At 40.5% G+C, this 20,993-nt stretch overlaps 1 protein-coding gene across 2 annotated transcripts in view; it reads right to left on the bottom strand.

The window, feature by feature from the left end:
• The window catches only part of TBC1D30 (TBC1 domain family member 30), a 118,058-nt gene extending 101,717 nt beyond the window's left edge, over positions 1-16,341 (bottom strand). For both annotated transcript variants that reach the window (XM_035256194.3, XM_035256193.3), the window contains exons 1-2: positions 15,806-16,341; positions 10,914-11,078 (exon numbers count right to left, since the gene is read on the bottom strand). In XM_035256194.3, the coding sequence (XP_035112085.1) occupies positions 10,914-11,078; positions 15,806-16,283 (643 nt within the window). In that variant the 5' untranslated portion in view covers positions 16,284-16,341. The remainder of the gene's footprint in view (positions 1-10,913; positions 11,079-15,805) is intronic.
• Positions 16,342-20,993: the final 4,652 nt, after the last annotated feature.

Consider the following 20,993-nt stretch of genomic DNA (forward strand, 5'->3'; position numbering starts at 1 on the left):
CTGCCTTCAAACAATTCCAAGAGATGAATAGGGACAATATTATTGTCCACTTTATAGGTGAAAAAGCAGAGGCACAAAAAACCAGAATGATGGCTGACTAGAGGTGTGGAGATAAGACTTTAATGTTTGGTTTTAGATTAAGGATAAAATGCCATGCTTCTGTGCTGACTGAAATAATCCAGCAAAGATGAAAAACCTGAAGAAGGAAGAGAAACAAGAAGGGTGATTCTTTGAGTAGGGAAGAGGAGATGGATCCAGTGTACCCCAGAACAGTTCATCTTACAGTTACAGGGGAACACCACCTATACATGTGGGAGTGAGAACATTTGCTTTTGATTGCCGACACTTTCTCTGTTACAATACCAGCAAAAAATCACCAGCTGAGAGGGGAGAAAACAGCATATAAAACGGGGGGGGGGAGAGAGAGAGAATGAACAGACTGAAGAAATACAATAGGATTGCTGGTGGCACCCAGAATGTCTGTGAGGCTGGTGGTCACATATTTGAAGAGAGTCATCCCCATGATATGTGTTTCTGCAGCTGCAGTCAGCTAGGTAGGTGCAGAGACAGAATGTGCAGAGACTTGAGTTTAATCAGAGTTGGGGTTTTGCAAGGTGAAACTGACAAAGAGTAGAATAAATAAGTTAAATATGTACACAAGTGAGTCATTATGCTGATGACCACAAACTCTAAGCAGAGTTAGTAGAGAACCAAGCACTGCATGTTTCACCACTAGGTCAAATATGCTGTGCAAGGTGACAGAACAGGAAGAATAGGGATTCAAAGCAGCTTGTCTTCAGGAAGATGTCACTATTAGGAAATACACCAGCAGTTCCCAAACTTCTCTGCACATTAGAATAGCCCAGGGAGCTTAAGATATAGGTGATGGGGAGGAAGGCAGCAAATCACACTGCCACATGTGTACCTATGCAACTATCTTGCATGTTCTTCACATGTACCCCAAAACCTAAAATGCAATAAAATAAATGAATAAAATAAAAATTCTCACATTGAAAAATAAAAAATAAATAAAATAAAAATCACAATGCTCAGATCACACTCCATGCTAATTAAATCAGAATGTCTGGGCTAGGGAGCCAGGCATTAATAGCTTTTTTTAAATTTCAAGTGATTCCAATATGCAGCAAAGCTTAAGAACACTGGAAAGGTCTATTTCTTTGCAGAGGAGAATGGTATTTGAAGATTTATGTGAAATTCCTAAAAGCACTCAGTATAAGTTATCATCTGATATTTTGTCTTTTGTATTACATTATATGATAACATTTTATATTATATTTTGCTGTTGATTAAAGATCTGACATAGGAAAAATGCAGTTGATTGTCCTACAAAATTGAAGAATCAATTCTTTTGGGGGAAACGTATTTCTGTTAGACTTGTATTTACACTTTGGATAAAAGAACTTCAAACTGTGAGGTCTTAATCTTGATATGTTGCTTGTTACTGTATTCCCAGCACCTACAATTGTGTGTGGGAAATCGTAAACACAGACTACTTGTTAAATGAATAACACATCTGAAAGTCTATAAAAATAATTTGATGTAAATGCCTCTTTTTAAAATATAAAATGACAAAATATCTCCACTTCTAGAAGTATTCTCTCATAATATAACTAAATACAAAAATGGTCACAATACCTATATATATAAGATATTTCCAACAAAGGTTCCCTTTATTTCTTTCACATGGTGTCTATCGAATGTTGTATCATTTTTAGTCTTACATGCTTTCTTACCCTTGTGGCAATACAGAGAACTTAAATAGTATAATAATACTTCTCTCACGAAAGCGTAAGAGAAAGGGCTCCCCCTGCTGGCTGTATATCTAGTTTTATCTTGCCATTAACTGGCAAGAGAAAACAAACAAAAAACTCCTGAGTCACTAACCAGCTGAGTGAGTTTCAGCAAAGTCCAACTCTTCCAAGTTTCACTTTGCTCAGCCAAAGGCTGCAGGTAAATGGAGACCAGTTTTTTAATTCTCCTGTAGCTCTCAATTACCATGACTAAGATTCAGATTTTTTTTCTACAAATCAACCCCTTTATAATGAGATCATAAGAAACACAAGTAAATTATGATAAAATAAAATAAAATAACTCTTAATTTTAAGACGCTAAAGAGCTTAAAGAAAATGACAGGAAACTATTGCTAAAATATGCTGTATCCAAGCTCAATTTCTTTAGTCATAGTCTAAGTTATTTCAGGGTAGACCAGGCTAATTATATAACAAAAACTTACCTAAAACGGTTATCGATATTAACAAATTTGTAATGAAATTCACAATTTTGTGGGCAAATTCCAAATTTAAGGCCAATCTACCCTAAACTGAATGCTAACTTCTTTTCATCTCTCAAAAGAAATGAGCTTATAAAAAAGGAAAAAACACATTTGGGGTAAGATTGAAGACTGAAAAAAAAATGCATCTAATTTTTCTCCCCACCAAAACCACACTATAAATACAGTAAAGACAATTTTTAAATCATAACCCATAAAGACCAGTGTGGGGGGGGAAGGAGCATGGAGAACAGCAATGAATTTTTGAAGCTGGAAAAGCAAATAAATGTAAATTGATGAAAATCAAATCCCAAAGTAACAGGAAAACTGAACTCCAACTTATGTTACACCACATAGTCCACAAGAGACTTGGGGACTGACAACCAGTTCCCCAGGAGACTGGACAAGGAATATGGGGAGAAGGCTGTTGAGAACTAGTTGGATCCCTCATTCTTCTCTTCATAAGGCTGGGCAACTACCCCTTTCCCACCCCTGCAAAAGTTTAAGAGTCTTATTTTCGAAGAGAGTTACAACAGAGTCCTTGGATTCAACAGCCATATGCATACTGAATGCTGAATGCAGAGACTCCCAGCTCTCTTTACCCCAGTCAACTCCAGACCTTCATCCTTCCAGCAGGTCAGAAGACTCTTCCCTGAAGAACCTGACCAGCCCAAAAGAAAGACTTGAAGGGGTTCCACAACAAAGGTCCATCAAGATGGCACTTCAGTGAAACTCAATAAGCCCTGCCAGGGAGCCCAGAGTTCAAGTCGGCATGTAGACTCCCACACCTAATTATGAGCCAAGGAATACCAGACATAGAAGGAAAGCTTCTAAATATAGTACAGTATTGAAAGTCCTTTCCTCCATGTATAATCTTATCTCCTCCAAATTGTTGTTTTCTGTTTGTCTGTTTTAGTCTCTATCATAATATCCTTAGAGCAGGCAAATATATTGCATCTATGAAACAACAGGATACCATATAAAAGAAACATTCAAATACCAACTCAAAAAGCTCTCTCAGTAACAGGACTGGAAAATAAAGTTGAGGTAATCTCCAAGAAAATGAATCAAAAGGAACAAGGAGTTGGAAAGCAAGAAAGAGAGAAAACATTACAGACAGGTAGGGGGGCTCACACCTGTAATCTCCGCACTTGGGAAGGCTGAGATACAGGGATCACTTGATTGAGCCCAGGAGTTTAAGACCAGCCTGGGCAACACAGTGAAACCCTGCCTCTACAAAAATTAGCCAGGTGTGGTGGTGGACACCTATGGTCCCAGCTACTCAGGAGGCTGAGGTAGGAGGATCACCTGAGCCCCAGGTCAAGGCTGCAGTAAGCCATGATTGCACCACTGCACTCCAACATGGGCAAGAGTGAGACCTTGTCTCAAAAGAAAAGAACATGACAGAACTAGTCTATAAGTTCCAAAAGACAAACAATAGAACTCCAGAAAGAGGAGAAAGAAAAGGGGGAGAGAAACAACAAAGAAATAATTCAGAGGTTTCCAGAACTGAATGACAAAAGTTGCCTGACTGAAAGAGCCTGTCTAGGCCCAGTGACAATGACCTGAGTGAAAACAGACCCACTCCAAGCAACATGATCATTGTATTTCAGGAACACCAAGAACAAGGAGAATATTCCACAAGCTTTCAAAGGCAAAAAAATAAACAGTCCAGGATAAAGGACCAAGCATCAGAAAGGATTCAAAGCCTTCTCAAGAGCAACAAGAGAAGTGAGAAGGCAATACAGCAAGTATAAAATAGTCTATAAAAGTGCACATATATAGAATCAAGACATTTTTTTCACTCATGCAAAATTACCAAAAATTTACTTCACAAGCACCTTCTCTCAAGGGGATATGAGAAACAAAAAGAATAATCAAGAAAGAAATGTAAGATCAAGGATACAACAGATCCAACACAGGAGAGAGATAAAGAGAGCCTCCACAATGAAAGCGAAGGGAACTCCCGGGATGGCAGTGCGTGAAGACAGAGCCCAGCCAGTCGTGAGTGGAGCAGAGTGGCTCAATCAACAGTCGGGTGAGGGAAGTCAACACAAGGTGCTTCCTGCTGCTGGACCATCTTTCTACCTTAAGGACAGAATGCCCGAGAGAGCTCATCCAGATTTTTATCTGTACTTGAGGTTTTTGTTTGTTTCTGTTTTTTCGAGATGGAGTCTTGCTCTGTCGTCCAGGCTGGAGTGCAGTGGCATGATCTTGGCTCACTGCAACCTCTGCCTCCCAGCTTTTAAGCAATTCTTCTGCCTCAGCCTCCAGAGTAGCTGGGATTACAGGTGAATGCCTGATTAATTTTTTTTTTTTTTTTTTTTTTTTTGGTAGAGACAAGGTTTCACCATGTTGGCCAGGCTGGTCTCAAACTCCTGACCACGTGATCTGCCTGCCTTAGCCTCCCAAAGTGCCAGGATTACAGGTGTGAACCACCGTGCCCAGCCTATTTTTTTTTTTATTATTGAGAAAGGGTCTCACTCTGTCACCCAGGCTGAAAGGTAGTGGCACATTGTCAGCTCGCTGCAACCTCTGCTTCCCAGGTTCATGGGATTCTCATGCCTCAGCCTCCTGAAGAGCTGGGACTATAGATGCATGACAATGCCCAGCGAATTTTTATTTTTTTGTAGCAATGAGGTCTTACTATGTTGTCTAGTTGGAAAGTGTGGTCTTACTTTAGGTTTTTTTGTGGTCAACTTTAGCTTTCCAACTCGAAAGTTCAAGTGATCCTCCTGCTTCAGCCTTCCAAAGTACTAGGATTACAGGAGTGAGACCCCACACCCAGAGAGCTTGCTCTTTATTTTTGATTCAGAGCTCACCATGGCTTTGCACCTGCTCCTAGAAGTAGGTCAAAGTGTATACTTCTGTGGGCATGGAGGGGAAGAGTTGGAAAAGCCATAGCGAGCTTTTAATCAAAAATAAAGAGCAAGCCTCTCCCCCAACCTAGTTGATTGTTCAATAACTAGCCTAGGCTGGGCACAGTGGCTCACACCTATAATCCCAGCACTTTGGGAGGCCAAGGCAGGTGAATCATTTAAGGTCAGAAGTTCGAGACCAGCCTGGCCAACATGGTGAAATCCCGTATCTACTAAAATACAAAAAACAAAATTAGTTGGGCATGATGACATACACCTGTAATCCCAGCTACTGGGGGAGGCTGAAGCAAGAGAACTGCTTGAACCCAGGAGACAGAGGTTGCAATGACCCAAGATTGCACCACTGCACTCCAGCCTGGGCAACAGAACAAGACTCCATCTCAAAAATAAAGAAAGAAAAAATAACTAGCCTAAAGCATAACTTGGCAGAAGTCACAGGGCTCATTTATAACCTCGCTCTTTGACTTCTAGAAGGGACTCCGGTGGATTCTCAGAGGATCCAGAGACAGTATGGTTTATCTTCTTAAAGGTTTTATCTAAGACAGCAACATTCCCATTTCCCCACATAACAAGGCTTGAGCTTGCTACTCTGTTTTTCAGAACCACATATTGCTTAGGAACCTATAGAGGAAGTGGAAAAAGTATAAAGAAAAGCCAGGTAATGGTTCACACAAATGTGGAGGGGGAGAGGAGATTTCAACCAGGAAAGAGCACACAGGGAGCCTTCAACATGCCAGGGATATTTGTGACTCCAGCTTGACAGGTGAATATCCACATGTATACAACTTTGTTTACTTATTCTTTAAAATACACATATATGTATTACATTCTCCTGTTCATTATATATTCTACAATAAAAGATATTTTTAAGTAGTAAGTGAATCCCTGTTTAAAATCAGTGAAATTGTTTTAACATCTTGAAAAGCTAAAGGAACACCCAAAATATTTCTAGTAATTTTATGCCTACAAATGTGAAAAGTTATGGCAAATTCTATATAGTACACCAGGGATGACAAAAAAAGAAATAGAAGATACGAATAATCCTGTAATTATTTTAAAAGCTGAATCAATAATGTAAAACTGTCTTACAGGCCAAGTATATTAGTTTATGCCTTCTAATCCCAACACTTTGGGAGGCCAAGGGGCAGGAGGATCACTTGACCCCAGGAGTTTGAGACCAGCCTGAGTGGCATAGCAAGACCTTCCCCCCCACCACCACCCCCATGCCTCCATCTCTACAAAAAAAAATACATACACACACACACAAATTAGCCAGGTGTGGCTGGGACACTGGGACAACCAAGTAGTCGCAGATACTCGGGAGGCTGTGGGAGGATCACATGAGCCCAGGAGGCAGAGGTTGCAGTGAACTGCAATCACACCACTGCATTCCAGCCTGGGCAACACAGCAAGACCCTGTCTCAAAAAAAAAAAAAACACTTGAATAAATATTCTAAGGCACTGTCTTTAAAAAAATTTTTTCTTTTCCTTTACCTTTCTCTATTTCCTATATTTCAAAGTTTCCATGGATATATTACATTTTTAACACTATATATTTTATATAATTCACATGCCATAAAATGGTACAACCATCACCATCTAATTCTAGAACATTTTCACCACACCAATAAGAAACCCATACCATTAGTAGTCATTGCCATTCCCCTACCCCCAGCATCTAGCAATTTCTAATCTACTTTTTGTCTCTATATATTTGCCAAATGGAATAATACAATATGGTAATTTTTGTGTCTGGCTTCTTTCACTTAGAATAATGTTTTCAAGTTTATCCATGATGTAACATGAGTCAATACTTCATTCTTTTATGGCTGAATAGTATTCAACTATATGAATAATATCACATTTGATATATCTCTCCATTAACAGACATTTCAATTGTTTCTACTTTTTGGCTATTATGAACAATGCTGCAATGAACATTTATGTACAAGTTTTTGTGGGGACATATGTTTTCAATTCTCTTGGGCAGAAATCTAGGAGTGAAAATGCCAGCTGGGTGGATTACTTCATAATTTTAAAAACAAATAATGGTTTTTTAGTGGAAAATGTTGAGTTCCAGTGCCACCAAACTCAAGACTACACAAATTCTTTTTCCTGTCACAAAGGACAAGGTATTGATGAAGAAAAGACAGCCATTATGAAAAGAAAAAGACTATTCACCTTTTCACAAACTATCAGTCTCTGCCAGGCATTTTAGGCATTTATCACAGTAAGATTTTCACATTATCAGGATGCGAGGGTGGACACAGTAAGAAAATTAGTCTGTAAGCTGTCTAAAATTTCTATAATTATCAGCAAGTCTAAAATAAAGATAATATTTCTGCATATATTCACATTTTGTTCATTTTTTTCATAGTTTTCAAGAGACAGCTAGATTTTATCACTTGATCTATAAAACCATTTCACAAATTCAACCAGCATAACTTAAACATTTACTATACCAATGCAGAAAATAGCAAAACTATTCAATGCTAATAATTAATATGACCTTCCTTCTGCTTTCAGGAAAAACAGGTTAGGCAAACCACTGAAAAATCCTAACATCAGAATCAACCTCTTATTTCAAAATTACTATATTCCCTTTTGTGTATTAGCAAGAAATAAAACAATAAAATGGTTTTTATTCTATAGCATATTATGGAAGGAGAAAAATCTGTCAGGCAAGGTGGCTCGCACCTGTAATCCCAGCATTTTGGGAAGCTATGGAAGGCAGATTGTTTGAGCCCAAGAGTTCAAGACCAGTCTGGGAAACATGGTGAAACCCTGTCTCTACAAAAAATATGATAATTAGCTGGGCATGGTGGCACCCACATAAGTCCCAGCTACTTGGGAGGATGAAGTAAGAGGATCACTTGAAGCTGGGAAGCGGAGGTTGCAGTGAGCCAAGACTGCAGCACTGCACTCCAGCCTGAGCAACAGAGTAAGACTGTCTCCAAAAAAAAAAAAAAAAAAAAGAAGAAGAAGAAGAAGAAGAAAAAGAAGACAAAAGGGAAAAGTCACTTACACAAAAAAAACATAAGCATCAAATCTATAGAGGCCAAAATGGAGACTGTCTGAACTTTTACATACTACATACAAAAAAGTAAATATGTTATTCAGTGTGATAGTGAAATTTCAATTCTTTTTTTTTTTTAATCTCAATTCTTTAGAATTAGTTGACTTTGAGGAAAGAGGCAAAACATGCAACTAATAGAATCGGGATTTAGTAATAAAATATCTAACCTCTGGAGCTTTAAGATGGGTAAATAACCATTTAGTCAAATTTCTGACAGTGTCTATATCAAAATACAGTATGCTATGATGAGAATAATAATTCTAATGCAGTTATTTCTTACCAAAAAAAAGCATTCTGTTCCATTGAATAGGGTCTTATTAGCAAAGACAGAATTGAACTCTCAGGGAAAGGTGCCAGACAACCCCGTATTCTCTGAAATGCAAAACTTTGGGTGTAATTAAAGAGACAAACTATAAAATGCATAGGAAAGATGCATCAACAAATTCATGAATTACATTGAGAGCTTGTGGGCACCTTTTCCTCAAACGACATAAATGCCAGCCCTGCTATAAATCAAGTAAATTTAAATTCTAAATGATGATTGGTCCCTAGTAACTACCAATAGAATCCACCAATCTGTGACCCTGGACTAACCTAATATTATTCTGTCTCCTGAACTTGCTCCATCCTCCCTTGTCCTTTCCCACATATTAAAAACCCATGCATTTACCATTCTGTGCTTTTAGCTGCTGGTACAAACTATAGTAATGAGTAGAATATAAACATAGTTGAAAGGAGAAAAATCAAAACCAAGATACCTCATAATAGAAGGGGAAAATATTTTTTAACTTAACACATGTAAATCAGAATTCATGGAAAAATATCAAATACTTATAACACATGTCAACTTGCAATAGCTACACACAAATCACATACACACACCCCCTTCTTCCTTGTCTGGCTATGTCAGATGAGTGCTTGACTCTGTAGAAAAGCCTATTCAAAGTCAGTCTACTCAACCACATTCCTGTTTGGTATGAACTTAGTGATATTATTGTGATAATCAAGCAGCATTTTTTTTTTGAGACAGAGTCTTACTCTGTTGCTCAGGCTGGGGTGCAGTGGCATGATCTTGGCTCACTGCAACCCCTACTCCTGGATTCAAGTAATTCTCCTGCCTCGGCCTTCAGAGTAGCTGGGATTACAGGTATGTCACCACACCCAGCTAATTTTTGTATTTTTAGTAGAGATGGGGTTTCACCACATTGGCCAGGCTGGTCTAAAACTCCTAACTTGAGGTTATCCACCTGCCTCAGCCTCCCAAACTGCTGGGATTACAGGCATGAGCCGCCCCCGGCCTTCAGCGCTCTGTTAATATCCATTAGGTAAAACCTTCTTCACTAAAGAGTATAAATAATACTTTAGCGATAACAAACAATAATGTAATAGAAGTGAAGCAAGGAAATACAGAATTTTCTTTTAATAATAAACATAAGAAAATTTAAGCCATTAATTTTGTTACTGGAAACTAATGAAGCCCCAAAAATTATTTCATGAAAGCAAACACATCTTAACTTGCTAGGAGGTGTCAATTTACATATAAAATGTGACTGAATAAAAGAGCAACAAAAAGCAACTTTCACATGCACCTGAAAAGCTGTCATCGGCATTTTACCAAAAACATCACTGTGCCTATATTTACCATACCTGAGCATACTGTTCTGCCATGCTGCATGTTAATAAAGAATGCAAAACAAAATTAGGCAAATGTTAGCAGAATAAAACATAATGCTACTGCATGGAAAATTATAAAATTATTTCACAATGTTTACACCTAGTACTTAATATAAATCAGCAATTTAGCCATTTATTTTTAATTTGATTAACAAATCACAGCTCCCATATAGCTCTTGGTTATGATTAAGCAAGAGATAGGTTTCATTTGCTAAAATATTTTGCCATCCTCAGATTTCTGAGCAAGTTGTTAAGGTCCTGTTACAAGAATATTTCTTTAAATCAATTATTTAATTCACCTACTGTAGCAACACAGAGAATAACAGAACAAGGACATGCCTTTTAAGTTGTTTATGTAATGCCAGTTTTTGGGTTTGGGGTTTTTTTGGGGTTTTTTTTTTTTTTTGAAAGGGAGTTTTGCTCATCGCCCAGGCTGGAGTGCAACAGCGCAATCTCAGCTCACTGCAACCTCCACCTCCTGGGTTCAAGCGATTTTCCTGTCTCAGCCTCCCAAGTAGCTGGGATTACAAGCACCCACCAGCACACCTGGCTAACTTTTGTATTTTTAGTAGAGACGGGGTTTCATCATGTTGGCCAGGCTGGCCTCAAACACCTGACCTCAGGTGATCCACCTGCCTCGTCCTCCCAAAGTGCTGGGATTACAGGTGTGAACCACCATGCCTGGCATGTGATGCTGTTTTAAAAATAAAATTTTAATCATTATTCAGCATTAGGTAAAAATATTTTCAAAGTAAGTACTATCTCAAATCTAGAATAATAAGGTTATGTCTAAGGTTATAACATTAGACATGAAGTATACATTTTAATTGAAAAATAGGAAGGTATCTTAGTTGTTCCTTGTTCTTAGATCTGAGCATATAAGCTTGCATTTAAAACTTTTCAATATATTCAAGAACACAAAGACTGTTGGCTCAGCTTTCCTAACATTATAGTCACATGTGGCAAAAGAGGTAACCCCCCTTCTAGTACTTACTTCTCTTCTGTGACACAGCCTGCAAGCAGGCTGTCACAATATCACAGTTCCTCTGCAATTTATGCATAAGTCTGTCTTTCTGCTTCAGATGCCGAAGTAACTTGGCTGACTGGATACCAATTCTGTACTTGAGCTCTCGAAGGATAGTCTTCAGTTCATTAGTGTCTATCAGCAAAGAAAAATAAGAATAGAACAATTAATATCTTGAGAAGCATACAAATTCCAATGTGATACTAGTCCAAAGATAAATATCCAGAACGTCCATTTAAACCAACTAATTCTAGGTTTTCGCTCAAGATTACATGTTCATATTCAGCTAGGACATTCTGATCAAATAAATCACTCATTTATTTGCCCTGTCCATGAGAGAGATGCTGTAAGGTAAATTTATCCTTAAGGCTATCTGTAGCATGTAAGCAAAGGCTCCTACTTTTACCATATCCAGCTCTGGCTACAAATTTACCTTTCATCACCTGAAAACTGGCATGTAAATTTTGTACCACTGAAGTGTTCAGATGGTAAGCTTGCTATAAAAGAATGTTTTTTGTTGTTTTTTGTTTTCATTTTTGTTTTTTTTTTTTGAGCAGAGTTTTGCTTCTGTAACCCAGGCTGGAGAGCAAAGACGTGATCTCGGCTCACTGCAAACTCCACCTCCCAGGTTCAAACGATTCTCCTGCCTCAGCCTCCCAAATAACCGGGATTACAGGCACCTGCCACCATGCCCAGATAATTTTTTGTATTTTTATTAGAGAGGGGGTTTCGCCATGTTCGTCAGATTGGTCTTGAACTCCTGACCTCGGGTGATCCACCCACCTCAGCCTCCCAAAGTGCTGGGATTGCAGGTGTGAGCCACCACACCCTGCCAGAAAAGGTGCATGTCTGTTACATGAATAATAAACCTAACAGCTGGTTTTTTAAAAAGTCTTTAAAGTACTCATGTATGTTCATAAATCATGAGCTAAAAGTAAATAATTTTACCATATTTTGTAATGTAAATGAATGTGGCAATACTGGTTTTGTTTTAAATATCCAGTTTTCCAATAGCCTAACATTTCGTCTTAGAAGTACAATATTTCATCTTAGGGACTCAGAAACTTTTCAAATATGGTAGAAAATACATTTCATTTAAACAGATTAGAATAATTCTACATTCATAAAACTAATATTCACAATAGCAGTTATTTTATTGTTTTTAAGTTCCAAGATACATGTGCAGAGTATGCAGATTTGTTACATAGGAATACACGTGCCATGGTGGTTTGCTGAACCTATCAACCCGTCATCTAGGTTTTAAGCCCCGCATGCATTAGGTATTTGTCCTAATGCTCTCCCTCCCCTTAACAGCAGTATTTCTACAGATAAAAACAAACCTGGGAACCAGAATTGTCTACTGCCTTTATATAAACAATCATCAAGATTTGGGAAGCTTTTTTGGGGGGGTCACATTTGATATCACTGGTCACTACAGCATGACCTGACAGGCAGGTGAAGTCTTCCACTCAACTTGATTTTAGCTAGCCCCTCATTAGAGATTCTCTCTGGTGTTTGGATCTACTCATTTTTAAAAGGATTTGGACTAAAGAGAATCAGAAGAGAAGAAAAGAAATGCTCAAAAGCAGAAATGTACTCTAGAGGTCAAAGTCAACTTTTGGAGTCTGTAACAAAGAAATGCAGGGCTCTCATACTGGACCTCGCCATGGAAAATGTGTTTGGCCTTGAGTTAAAAGGGACTGCTTTGAGATCAGCCAACTAACTCCCTGGGTGCTTTTAGGAAAGGAAGTGTGCTCCATGTCTCAAATTATGCCTAGCATACAAGATTATGCTGAGAAACAAATGGGAATGGTCTTTATAAACACTAATATAAACACTTTAAGAATAAGGAAGTACCGTGAAGAAGAGGGCAAAGGCTAGTTCTTCCTCTGCCCCTAATTTTAAACATAATAGTATATAATGAAAAGAGAACATTTGAGTTAAATGAAAATGTGATTAAATATGAGAAAAAGGACCAGAGGGTCTTCATTCCTAGATGTCTTCAGATAGAACAAATACCTTTCTTTTACTATTTCAATATTTTAGACCGGGCACAGTGGCTTATGCCTGTAATCCCAGCACTTTGGGAGGTGGAGGTGGGTGGATCAGGAGGTCAGGAGTTCAAGACCAGCCTGACCAACATGATGAAACCATGTCTCTACTAAAAATACAAAATTAGCCAGGTGTGGTGGCACATGCCTGTAATCCCAGCTACTTGGGAGGTTGAGGCAAGAGAATTACTTAAACCCAGGAGGCAGAGGTTGCAGTGAGCCGAGACTGTGCCATTGCACTCCAGCCTGAGAAACAAGAGCAAAACTCTGTCACAAAAATAAAGAACCAAATCAATATCTTCCTTCTAGAAATAAAAAGGGTAGGAATATTATCACAAAGCATTTAAATTATACTTTTCCTCCACAAAAGGGTTTTTATGTTATCTCATTTCCAGTGATCCCTAAGTTGCCTACAACTCCAATTCTCTGAATTACATTTACTGTTCAATATGGGAAAAATTTTTCAGAGTTGAGGATGGAAATGTCTTTTACAGCAACATCTGCTTGTATAGAAACCTCCTGGGGATGGAAACAGGTCTCTTTCATCTTTGAATACTCCATGGCAACAGCCATAGCCTCTTATACAGTGTTAAATAACTGAGCAAAAATAAGGACATTGTCAACTCACAATCTGTGCTCAGTGTCCTAAGAAATCCTAGGGTATATGACAAAAAAATTATATCTAACATCTGTCAAACACTTCACACTCTCTAACTTACATAATTCTCACCACTGAGGTAGCTCTCTGAGGTAGGTGTTATTATTTTTATTCCTCTTTATAAGAAAATGAGACACAGAGAGGTTAAATAGCTTGTCCAAGGTCACACAGCTGGTGAGGAACTGCAGCCAGATATCAACCCAGGAATCTGACTCCAAAATGCATCGCCTTAACCACAAAAACACTGAAGAGAGTCCAGATGTCCTGAGAAAGCATTCTGGTGCCTCACCTAAAGGACCTACACGTGTTAAATATATAGCTAAATAGGGGCTACAGCAAAATCCCTAGCAGGGAGAGGAGAGAATACTCAGGCTACCAGTATTGTATGAGATTCTTACTGAACGCAGAGGAGTTATATTGGGAGGAATATTTTTTGAGCCTGAGAAAAAGATCAAATAACCTAATAAGCAGCATTCTTTAGGCAGACAGCTGTATCATCACCTGATACTTTAATCTTAGCACTCAAATGATGTTATCAATGAAGGGGAGAGTGGGTGTGTATATATGTGTGCCCACATAAGCACGCATTTGTGTGTATAGAACTAATATGATATGGCATTTTCTTCATCTCAGTAGGGTTGACTACAAGGGAAGAAAGGTTTAACAGGCAAGTAACCATGCAACAAGACTGAAACAGGCAAAACAGACTATTAGAGGGCTCGTGAATGATTGGTTATGTGGCCACTCATATGAAATCAACTTGCATAGTTAGCTGTACCATTACTTTTTATTTAAGCTTTAGCTTGCCAATTTTCCTTTCAAAAAGGAAATCACTAATCCCCAGAATTCCCTCAGTAAAGAAAAATGTAAAATCTTGTAAAAAGATAAATCGTACTTCTTCAAAATTGATTCTGTTGGGGCCTGAAAGAACTATTGGCCTATGGGACTTGTGGCATACAGAGATACCCTGAGAACAAAATAATTCTATAAAATGAAGTGGCACAGCTACAGCCAAAGTCTCAGGCAGGGTGAAGAAAGTGGAAGCCATTTGTAACAATTAGTTGGGAAAAAAAATCTTCAATAGGAAGTCAAAAGAGGAAACTAAAAGCTGTTTGCGTAAGTCTGAGAGAGCAGACAGATTTATTCTTTTCCTACTTTTGTTCCCCGCCCTCTCAACCAGCTAGACCAATTTACAATGAGGAGAGTGAGACTTCTCTTTCCTCCCTCCCTTGGCAACTTAGCCCAAGGACATTACCGTCAAGAAATGCTATGGTGGCTCGGCATCTGTTTCCATACCTCAACTCATTTCGTTAATGGAGGTCTTGATATTTCTATACAAAAAGACAACTGTAATAACTGTGTTGCCACCTGAAAGGCAAGCTATTATGAACAGATGAGAAAAAAAAATTCTCAAGACACAAGCATCAGAGTCTCTTAACAAAAGAAACACCACATTAGCCTCTCTCGCTGAAAGCCAAGGCCATTTTCTCTGGTCGACCTCTCCATGCCAACTGAAGGTACCAGCAGTTAAATTCTGTAATAAAGCCCAGCACTCAAAGGCCCTCCACTAACCTGTCACCTAGAAGGAAAAAAAGAAAAAAAAAAAATCCTAGTGAGCTGCCTGGAACCGTATGCTCTGGCAGAAATAGAATTCACACGCTCTGCTTCGAAACTGCATTATCGAATTATTCTGCCTCACTAGTTAAATACTGTCTAAGTGGTGTGACCAGAGAAGGAGGACTTTAAAAAAAGGAGGGCGGGGGAAAGAGCCCTAGGACTCGCCTCGATTCTGGCGGCGCCCTCTAGGTGGCTTCAGGAATACGTATCAGAACCTCCAACCCTGTCCTAACAGCTGTTCAGGTGAAATTAGAATCTGGGCTGCCTTCTCCCCTGGGGTCTCGGCGAACACACCGGGAGATAGGAGGAGGAGGAGGAGCGGGGAAAGCTGCCCACTCCATCAAATGATTCTCGATTCGATTACTCCGGAGAACTTAAGAACCAAGTGTGGACTAAATCTGTGCCACGGTGGGTACCAGCATCAGATCCAAAGAGACAATGTCTGAGCGCGCGGCCGAGCAGCCCCGGTGCGCGTAGAGGGCGAGGAGAGCCCGGCTCTGGGAAGGCTCCGGGAGCCCGCTCCGCCCAGCCCTCACCTTTCTGCCTCAGGTACAGCATCTGGTGCCGCTGGCTCGGCCGCTCCTGCAGCTCCTGTAGCACGCGGGAGTCGCCGGCGCCGCCGCGGCCGCCCAGGACCACGTCGGAGCCCGAGGCCTCGGTGGAGCTGTCCAGGCTGTCGCGGCGGCGCCGCCGGCGGTCCCCGGGCCCGCGGCCCCCGCCCGCCGCCTCCTCCTCGGTGCAGCTGTACAGCTCGGTGAGCAGCCCGCTCACCAGGGACGCCGTGCGGCTCGTGCGGCCGCCGAGCGCCTCGCCAGGCTCAGGGTCCTCGTCGCCGTCCCACGAGTCCCGGGAGCCCCGCGGCCGCCCCGCCGCTCCACGAGGGGGCGAGGCTGGGGGCGCTGCAGGAACCGCTTCTTCCTCCCGGCGCTCCAGCCTCGCCTCGCCGCAGCCGCCGCGGAACTCCCCCTCCGTCCCGAGCCCCGGGCGGTCCCCGCCGGTGGGAAGGACGTACATGGCCCCCGAGGCGCGGCCGCCCAGCGCCCGTCTCTCCTCCCGCCTCGCGGCGCCGGCCAGTTCCGGGAGGAGGCGCGGCCTCGTCCTCGCCGGGGGTGTCCTCCCGGGCGCGGCGCCAGCGGGCTCCAGATCCCCTAGTCGCCGGGTCCTCCCCCGCGCGGGCACCTGAGCCGCTGCCTCCGCGCCGGACCCGGCGAGAAGGAGGCGGCCACGCCACTGCGCTACATGGGACCACCTGCCGCCGGGGCCGGCGTCGACCCCGGGCGCTCTCCCGTGCGCGACAAGGCGCGGGACGTAGCCAGAACACCGTCGGGAAGAAGCCGGCCTCCCGGATGGGGAGGGCGCTGCAGCCGCCGCCACCTTCACTTTTAATCAAGCACGTGATTTAACTCAAAAAGAGGGCGACCGTTGTCTCGCCTTCAGCCGCCAGCTGGCAATAATGCCAGAGGGTTCTAAATACCCATCAATAGGCTGAGGCCAGAAGTTTCTTCTTGACAAACTCGCAACACAATACCAGCCCTTCTCACTTTCCCACCTGATCTGAGCGCCTTCAAAAGCCTTCTTAGTTTAGTCTCTGACAATAAGCGTTCTAAAACTCTGAACACCTGGCAAATATTTGGGAATTAATAATGCTATGAACTTTTTTCCTCCAGTGTAAAACGAAGCACTGGATTAAAATCAACTAATTCCCTGATACAAGATGTAACCAGAGTGAGGGCTTAATAAATGTTCTTGAGATGACCGAACTAATACATTAATTGAGCTAGTTTTGGTGATGGTAAAATCAAAAACTTACAAGAGACCTTGAGAGCTGTATCTTACACTAGACCTCAGTAGAACTCGAAGGTGCCGCTTCACTGTAGATATTTTTGTGAAGTTAATAATTGGCAACACGTTTTAGCGCTTTTTGTATGTCAGGCACTGTTCTTAGAGATTTGCATGAATTATCCCACTTAATCCTCACTTTAACCCTATAAAGCAGGTAAGTGTGGTTTTATCCCCACTTTTCAGCTGAGGGAGCCGAGGCACAGAGAGGCTAGATAACGCGTCCATTCACAAAGAACAAAATCAACTTTTTATAAAGTGTCTGGCTTTCATTATGGATGAATATATACTAGTCAAATGCTATTAAATACTCGACCCTGCTTCCAAAAAGGGGCAACACCACACCTGGTGAACAGTAGTGGTGTTTCGTGTTTGTTCAGCAGTTTTGTTTTCCAAGGCATTTTCATAAAACCTTACCCTACAGGTAGAAATCTGGTGTACCTTGACACCAGCACTGCAATAAAAGGGCCCTTTTTGAAACTGGAGTTAATATGAGATAAGCAGAAGTTGTACTTTTTCCCTTAGGTAGTCAGAATTTTAGAATTATACCAGAAATATAATTCTATGGTTTTATAACTATATTAGTGACTACTGTTACCATCTACTGTTTAAATGTGTGAAATGAGAGTAGTAGAATTATTTGTAATATTGCTGTTGTTTTGGTTTTTTGTGGTCTTTTTCCCTATTGTTCCTGGCATTCAATGAGTCCCAGGTCTTCCTTCATATGCCAAACTTTTCAATGAGCAGGACCTTCAGAGGAGTAAACATTGAAATTAGATCTCTTTTTTTAGCTGACTTCCCAGCCCTTTCTATCTGCCCACTAAGACGATATGTGATTAACTATTAGTCTTCAGCACTATTCTCATCTAGGGAATCTCTATCAGGAATTACAGATAAAGAAACTCAAAGTGAGCTGAAGGGAAAGAAGAACGAGATCAAGAAAACAATAGGTTATTGACATTCAACATTTCTGAATTAGTAAGAACTTCAAAATTATTTCCCATTCCTCATCATTACCAAATCTAAAGAGAGGAAAATGGCAAACTAAAAACTAACAAGGAAAGCAGGCTTAAGTTCACTGTACTTGCTGGAATGATCTTCCCCTAGATACTGGCATGACTCTGCTCTCTCCAGAGTCTGGCTCTGCTTAAACGTCTTCTCTGTGAATCCCTCCATGACCACCCTATTTGACATTGCAGCTCCCCATCCCCCAGCTTTTCCTTAGTTCTCTTCCTTGTTTGTTTGTTTGTTTGTTTGTTTTTGCCTTACTACCCTCTTCCCACATACTACAATATATAATCTGATTTATTTTGTTATCTGTCTTTTGCCACTGAAACGTAAGTTTCTGAGGGCAGGAATTTTGTTTTGGTTGTTGATATATGTCCATCACCTAGAACGATCCCTGGCACATTGTAACTGCTCCATAAATATTTGGTTAATTAACTAATTGAATGAAAACCAGAGAAAAGACCAACTAATTACCTACTTTCATTAAGAAAAGTGAATTCCAGTAAATATAATCCTTGAAGTGGTATTGGCAAAGGGCATCCCCTTTTCTCACCCTACTTTACTGCCACCAGGAGACTGGGAGGCCCCACGCAAGTTCTCTGAAGCTCTATAAGAGAGAATCACTGATGACTGGGTACGGTGGCTCATGCCTGTAATCCCAGCACTTTGGGAGGCCAAGGTGGGCAGATCTCTTGAGACCAGGAGTTTGAGAACAGCCTGGACAACATGGCAAAACCCCATCTCTACTAAAAAAATACAAAAATTAGCCAGGTGTGGTGGCACACACCTGTAATCCCAGAAACTTGGGAAGATGAGGCATGAGAATCACTTGAACCTGGTAGGCAGAGTTTGCAGGGAGCCGAGATCACACCATTGCACTCCAGCCTGGGCAACAGAGCAAGACTCTTCTTTGGTTCCATAAGAATTTTAAAACAGTTTTTTCTAGTTCTGTGGAGAATGTCAATAGTAGGTTAATGGGAATAGCATTAAATCTATAAATTGCTCTGGGCAGTATAACCAGTTTAATAATATTGATTCTACCTATCCATGAGCATGGAATGTTTTTCCATTTGTTTGTGTCATCTCTGACCTCTTTGAGCAGTGGTTTGTAGTTTTTCTTGTAGAGATTTTTTACCTCCCTAGTTAGCTATATTCCTGGGTATTTTATTCTTTCTGTGGCATTTGTGAATGGGAGTTCATTCCTGATTTGCCTCTTGGCATGACTGTTGTTTAGGAATGCTAGTGATTTTTGCATATTGATTTTGTATCCTGAGACTTTGCTGAAGCTGAAGAAGCTTTTGGGCTGAGATGATGGGGTTTTCTAGATATAGGATCATGTCATCTACAAACATGGATTTTTTGACTTCCTCTCTTCCTATTTGAATGCCCTTTATTTCTTTCTCTTGCCTGATTCCCTGGCCAGAACTTCCAATACTATTGAATAGGAGTGGTGAGAGAGGGCATCCTTGTACTGTGCCTGTTTTCAAGGGGAATGCTTCCAGCTGTTTCCCTTTCAGTATGATACTGGCTATGGGTTTGTGATATATGGCTATTTTTTCTGAAGTATGTTACTTCAATACCTAGTGTTTTTAACAGGAATGGATGTTGAATTTTATCAAGAGCTTTTTCTCTATCTGTGGAGATAATTATGTGTTTTTTACCTTTAGTTCTGTTTATGTGATGATTCACATTCATGGATTTCTGTATGTTGAATTAACTTTGCATCCCAGGGATGAAGCCTACTTGCATGGTAAATGAGTTTTTTGATGTGTTGCTGGATTCAGTTTGCAGGTATTTTGTTGAGAATTTTTGTGTCACTGTTCATGAAGGATATTGGCCTGAAGTGTTCCTGTAGTTGTTGTGTCTCTGCTAGGTTTTGGTATCAGGATAATGCTGGCCTCATAGAATGAGTTAGGGAGGAGTCCCTTCTTTTCCATTTTTGGAATAGTTTCAGTGGGAATGCTATCAGCTCTTCTTTGTATATCTGCTAGAACTCAGCTGTGATCCATCTGGTCCTGGGCTTTTTTTGGCTGTTAGCCTATTTATTACTGCCTCAGCTTCAGAACTCATTATTAGTCTGTTCAGGGACTGAATTTCCTCCTGGTTCAATCTTGAAAGGGTGTATGTGTCCAGAAATGTATTCATTTCTTGTAGATTTTCTATTTTATATATGTAGATGTAGTCTATGATGGTTGCCTATATTTCTGTAGGTTCAGTGGTATTATTCCCCTTATCATCTCTCACTGTGTTTATTTGAATCTTCTCTCTTTTATTCTCTGTTAGTTTAGCTAGCAGTCTATTTTACTAATTTTTTCAAAAAAAAACTAGCTCCCAGATTCATTTATCTTTTAAAAGGGTTTTCATTTCTCTATCTCCTTCATTCAGCTCTGATTTTGGTTATTTCTTGTCTTCTGCTAGCTTTGGGATTTGTTTGCTCTTGTTTCTCTACTTCTTTTAGTTGTGATGTTAGGTTGTTAATTTGAGATCTCTCTAACTTTTTGATGAGGGTGTTTAGTGCTATAAATTTCCCTCTTAACACTGCCTTAGCTGTGTCCCAGAGATTCTGGTGTGTTGTATCTTTGTTCTCATTAATTTCAATTAGTTTACTCAAAAGTAATTCAGGAGCAGATTATTCAATTTCCGTGTGATTGTACAGTTTTGAATGAATTTCCTAGTATTGAGTTCTAATTTGATTGTGCTGTGGTCTGAGAGACTGTTGTGATTTCAGTTCTTTCGCATTTGCCTAGAAGCATTTTACTTCTGATTATGTCATTGATTTTAGAGTAAATGCCATGTGGCAATGAGAAGAATGCATATTCTGTTGTTTTCATATGGAGTGTTCTGTAGATATCTATCAGGTCCATTTGATCCAGTGCT

This window comes from Callithrix jacchus, chromosome 9 (assembly GCF_049354715.1).
Source record: "Callithrix jacchus isolate 240 chromosome 9, calJac240_pri, whole genome shotgun sequence".
Classification (NCBI taxonomy): domain Eukaryota; kingdom Metazoa; phylum Chordata; class Mammalia; order Primates; family Cebidae; genus Callithrix; species Callithrix jacchus.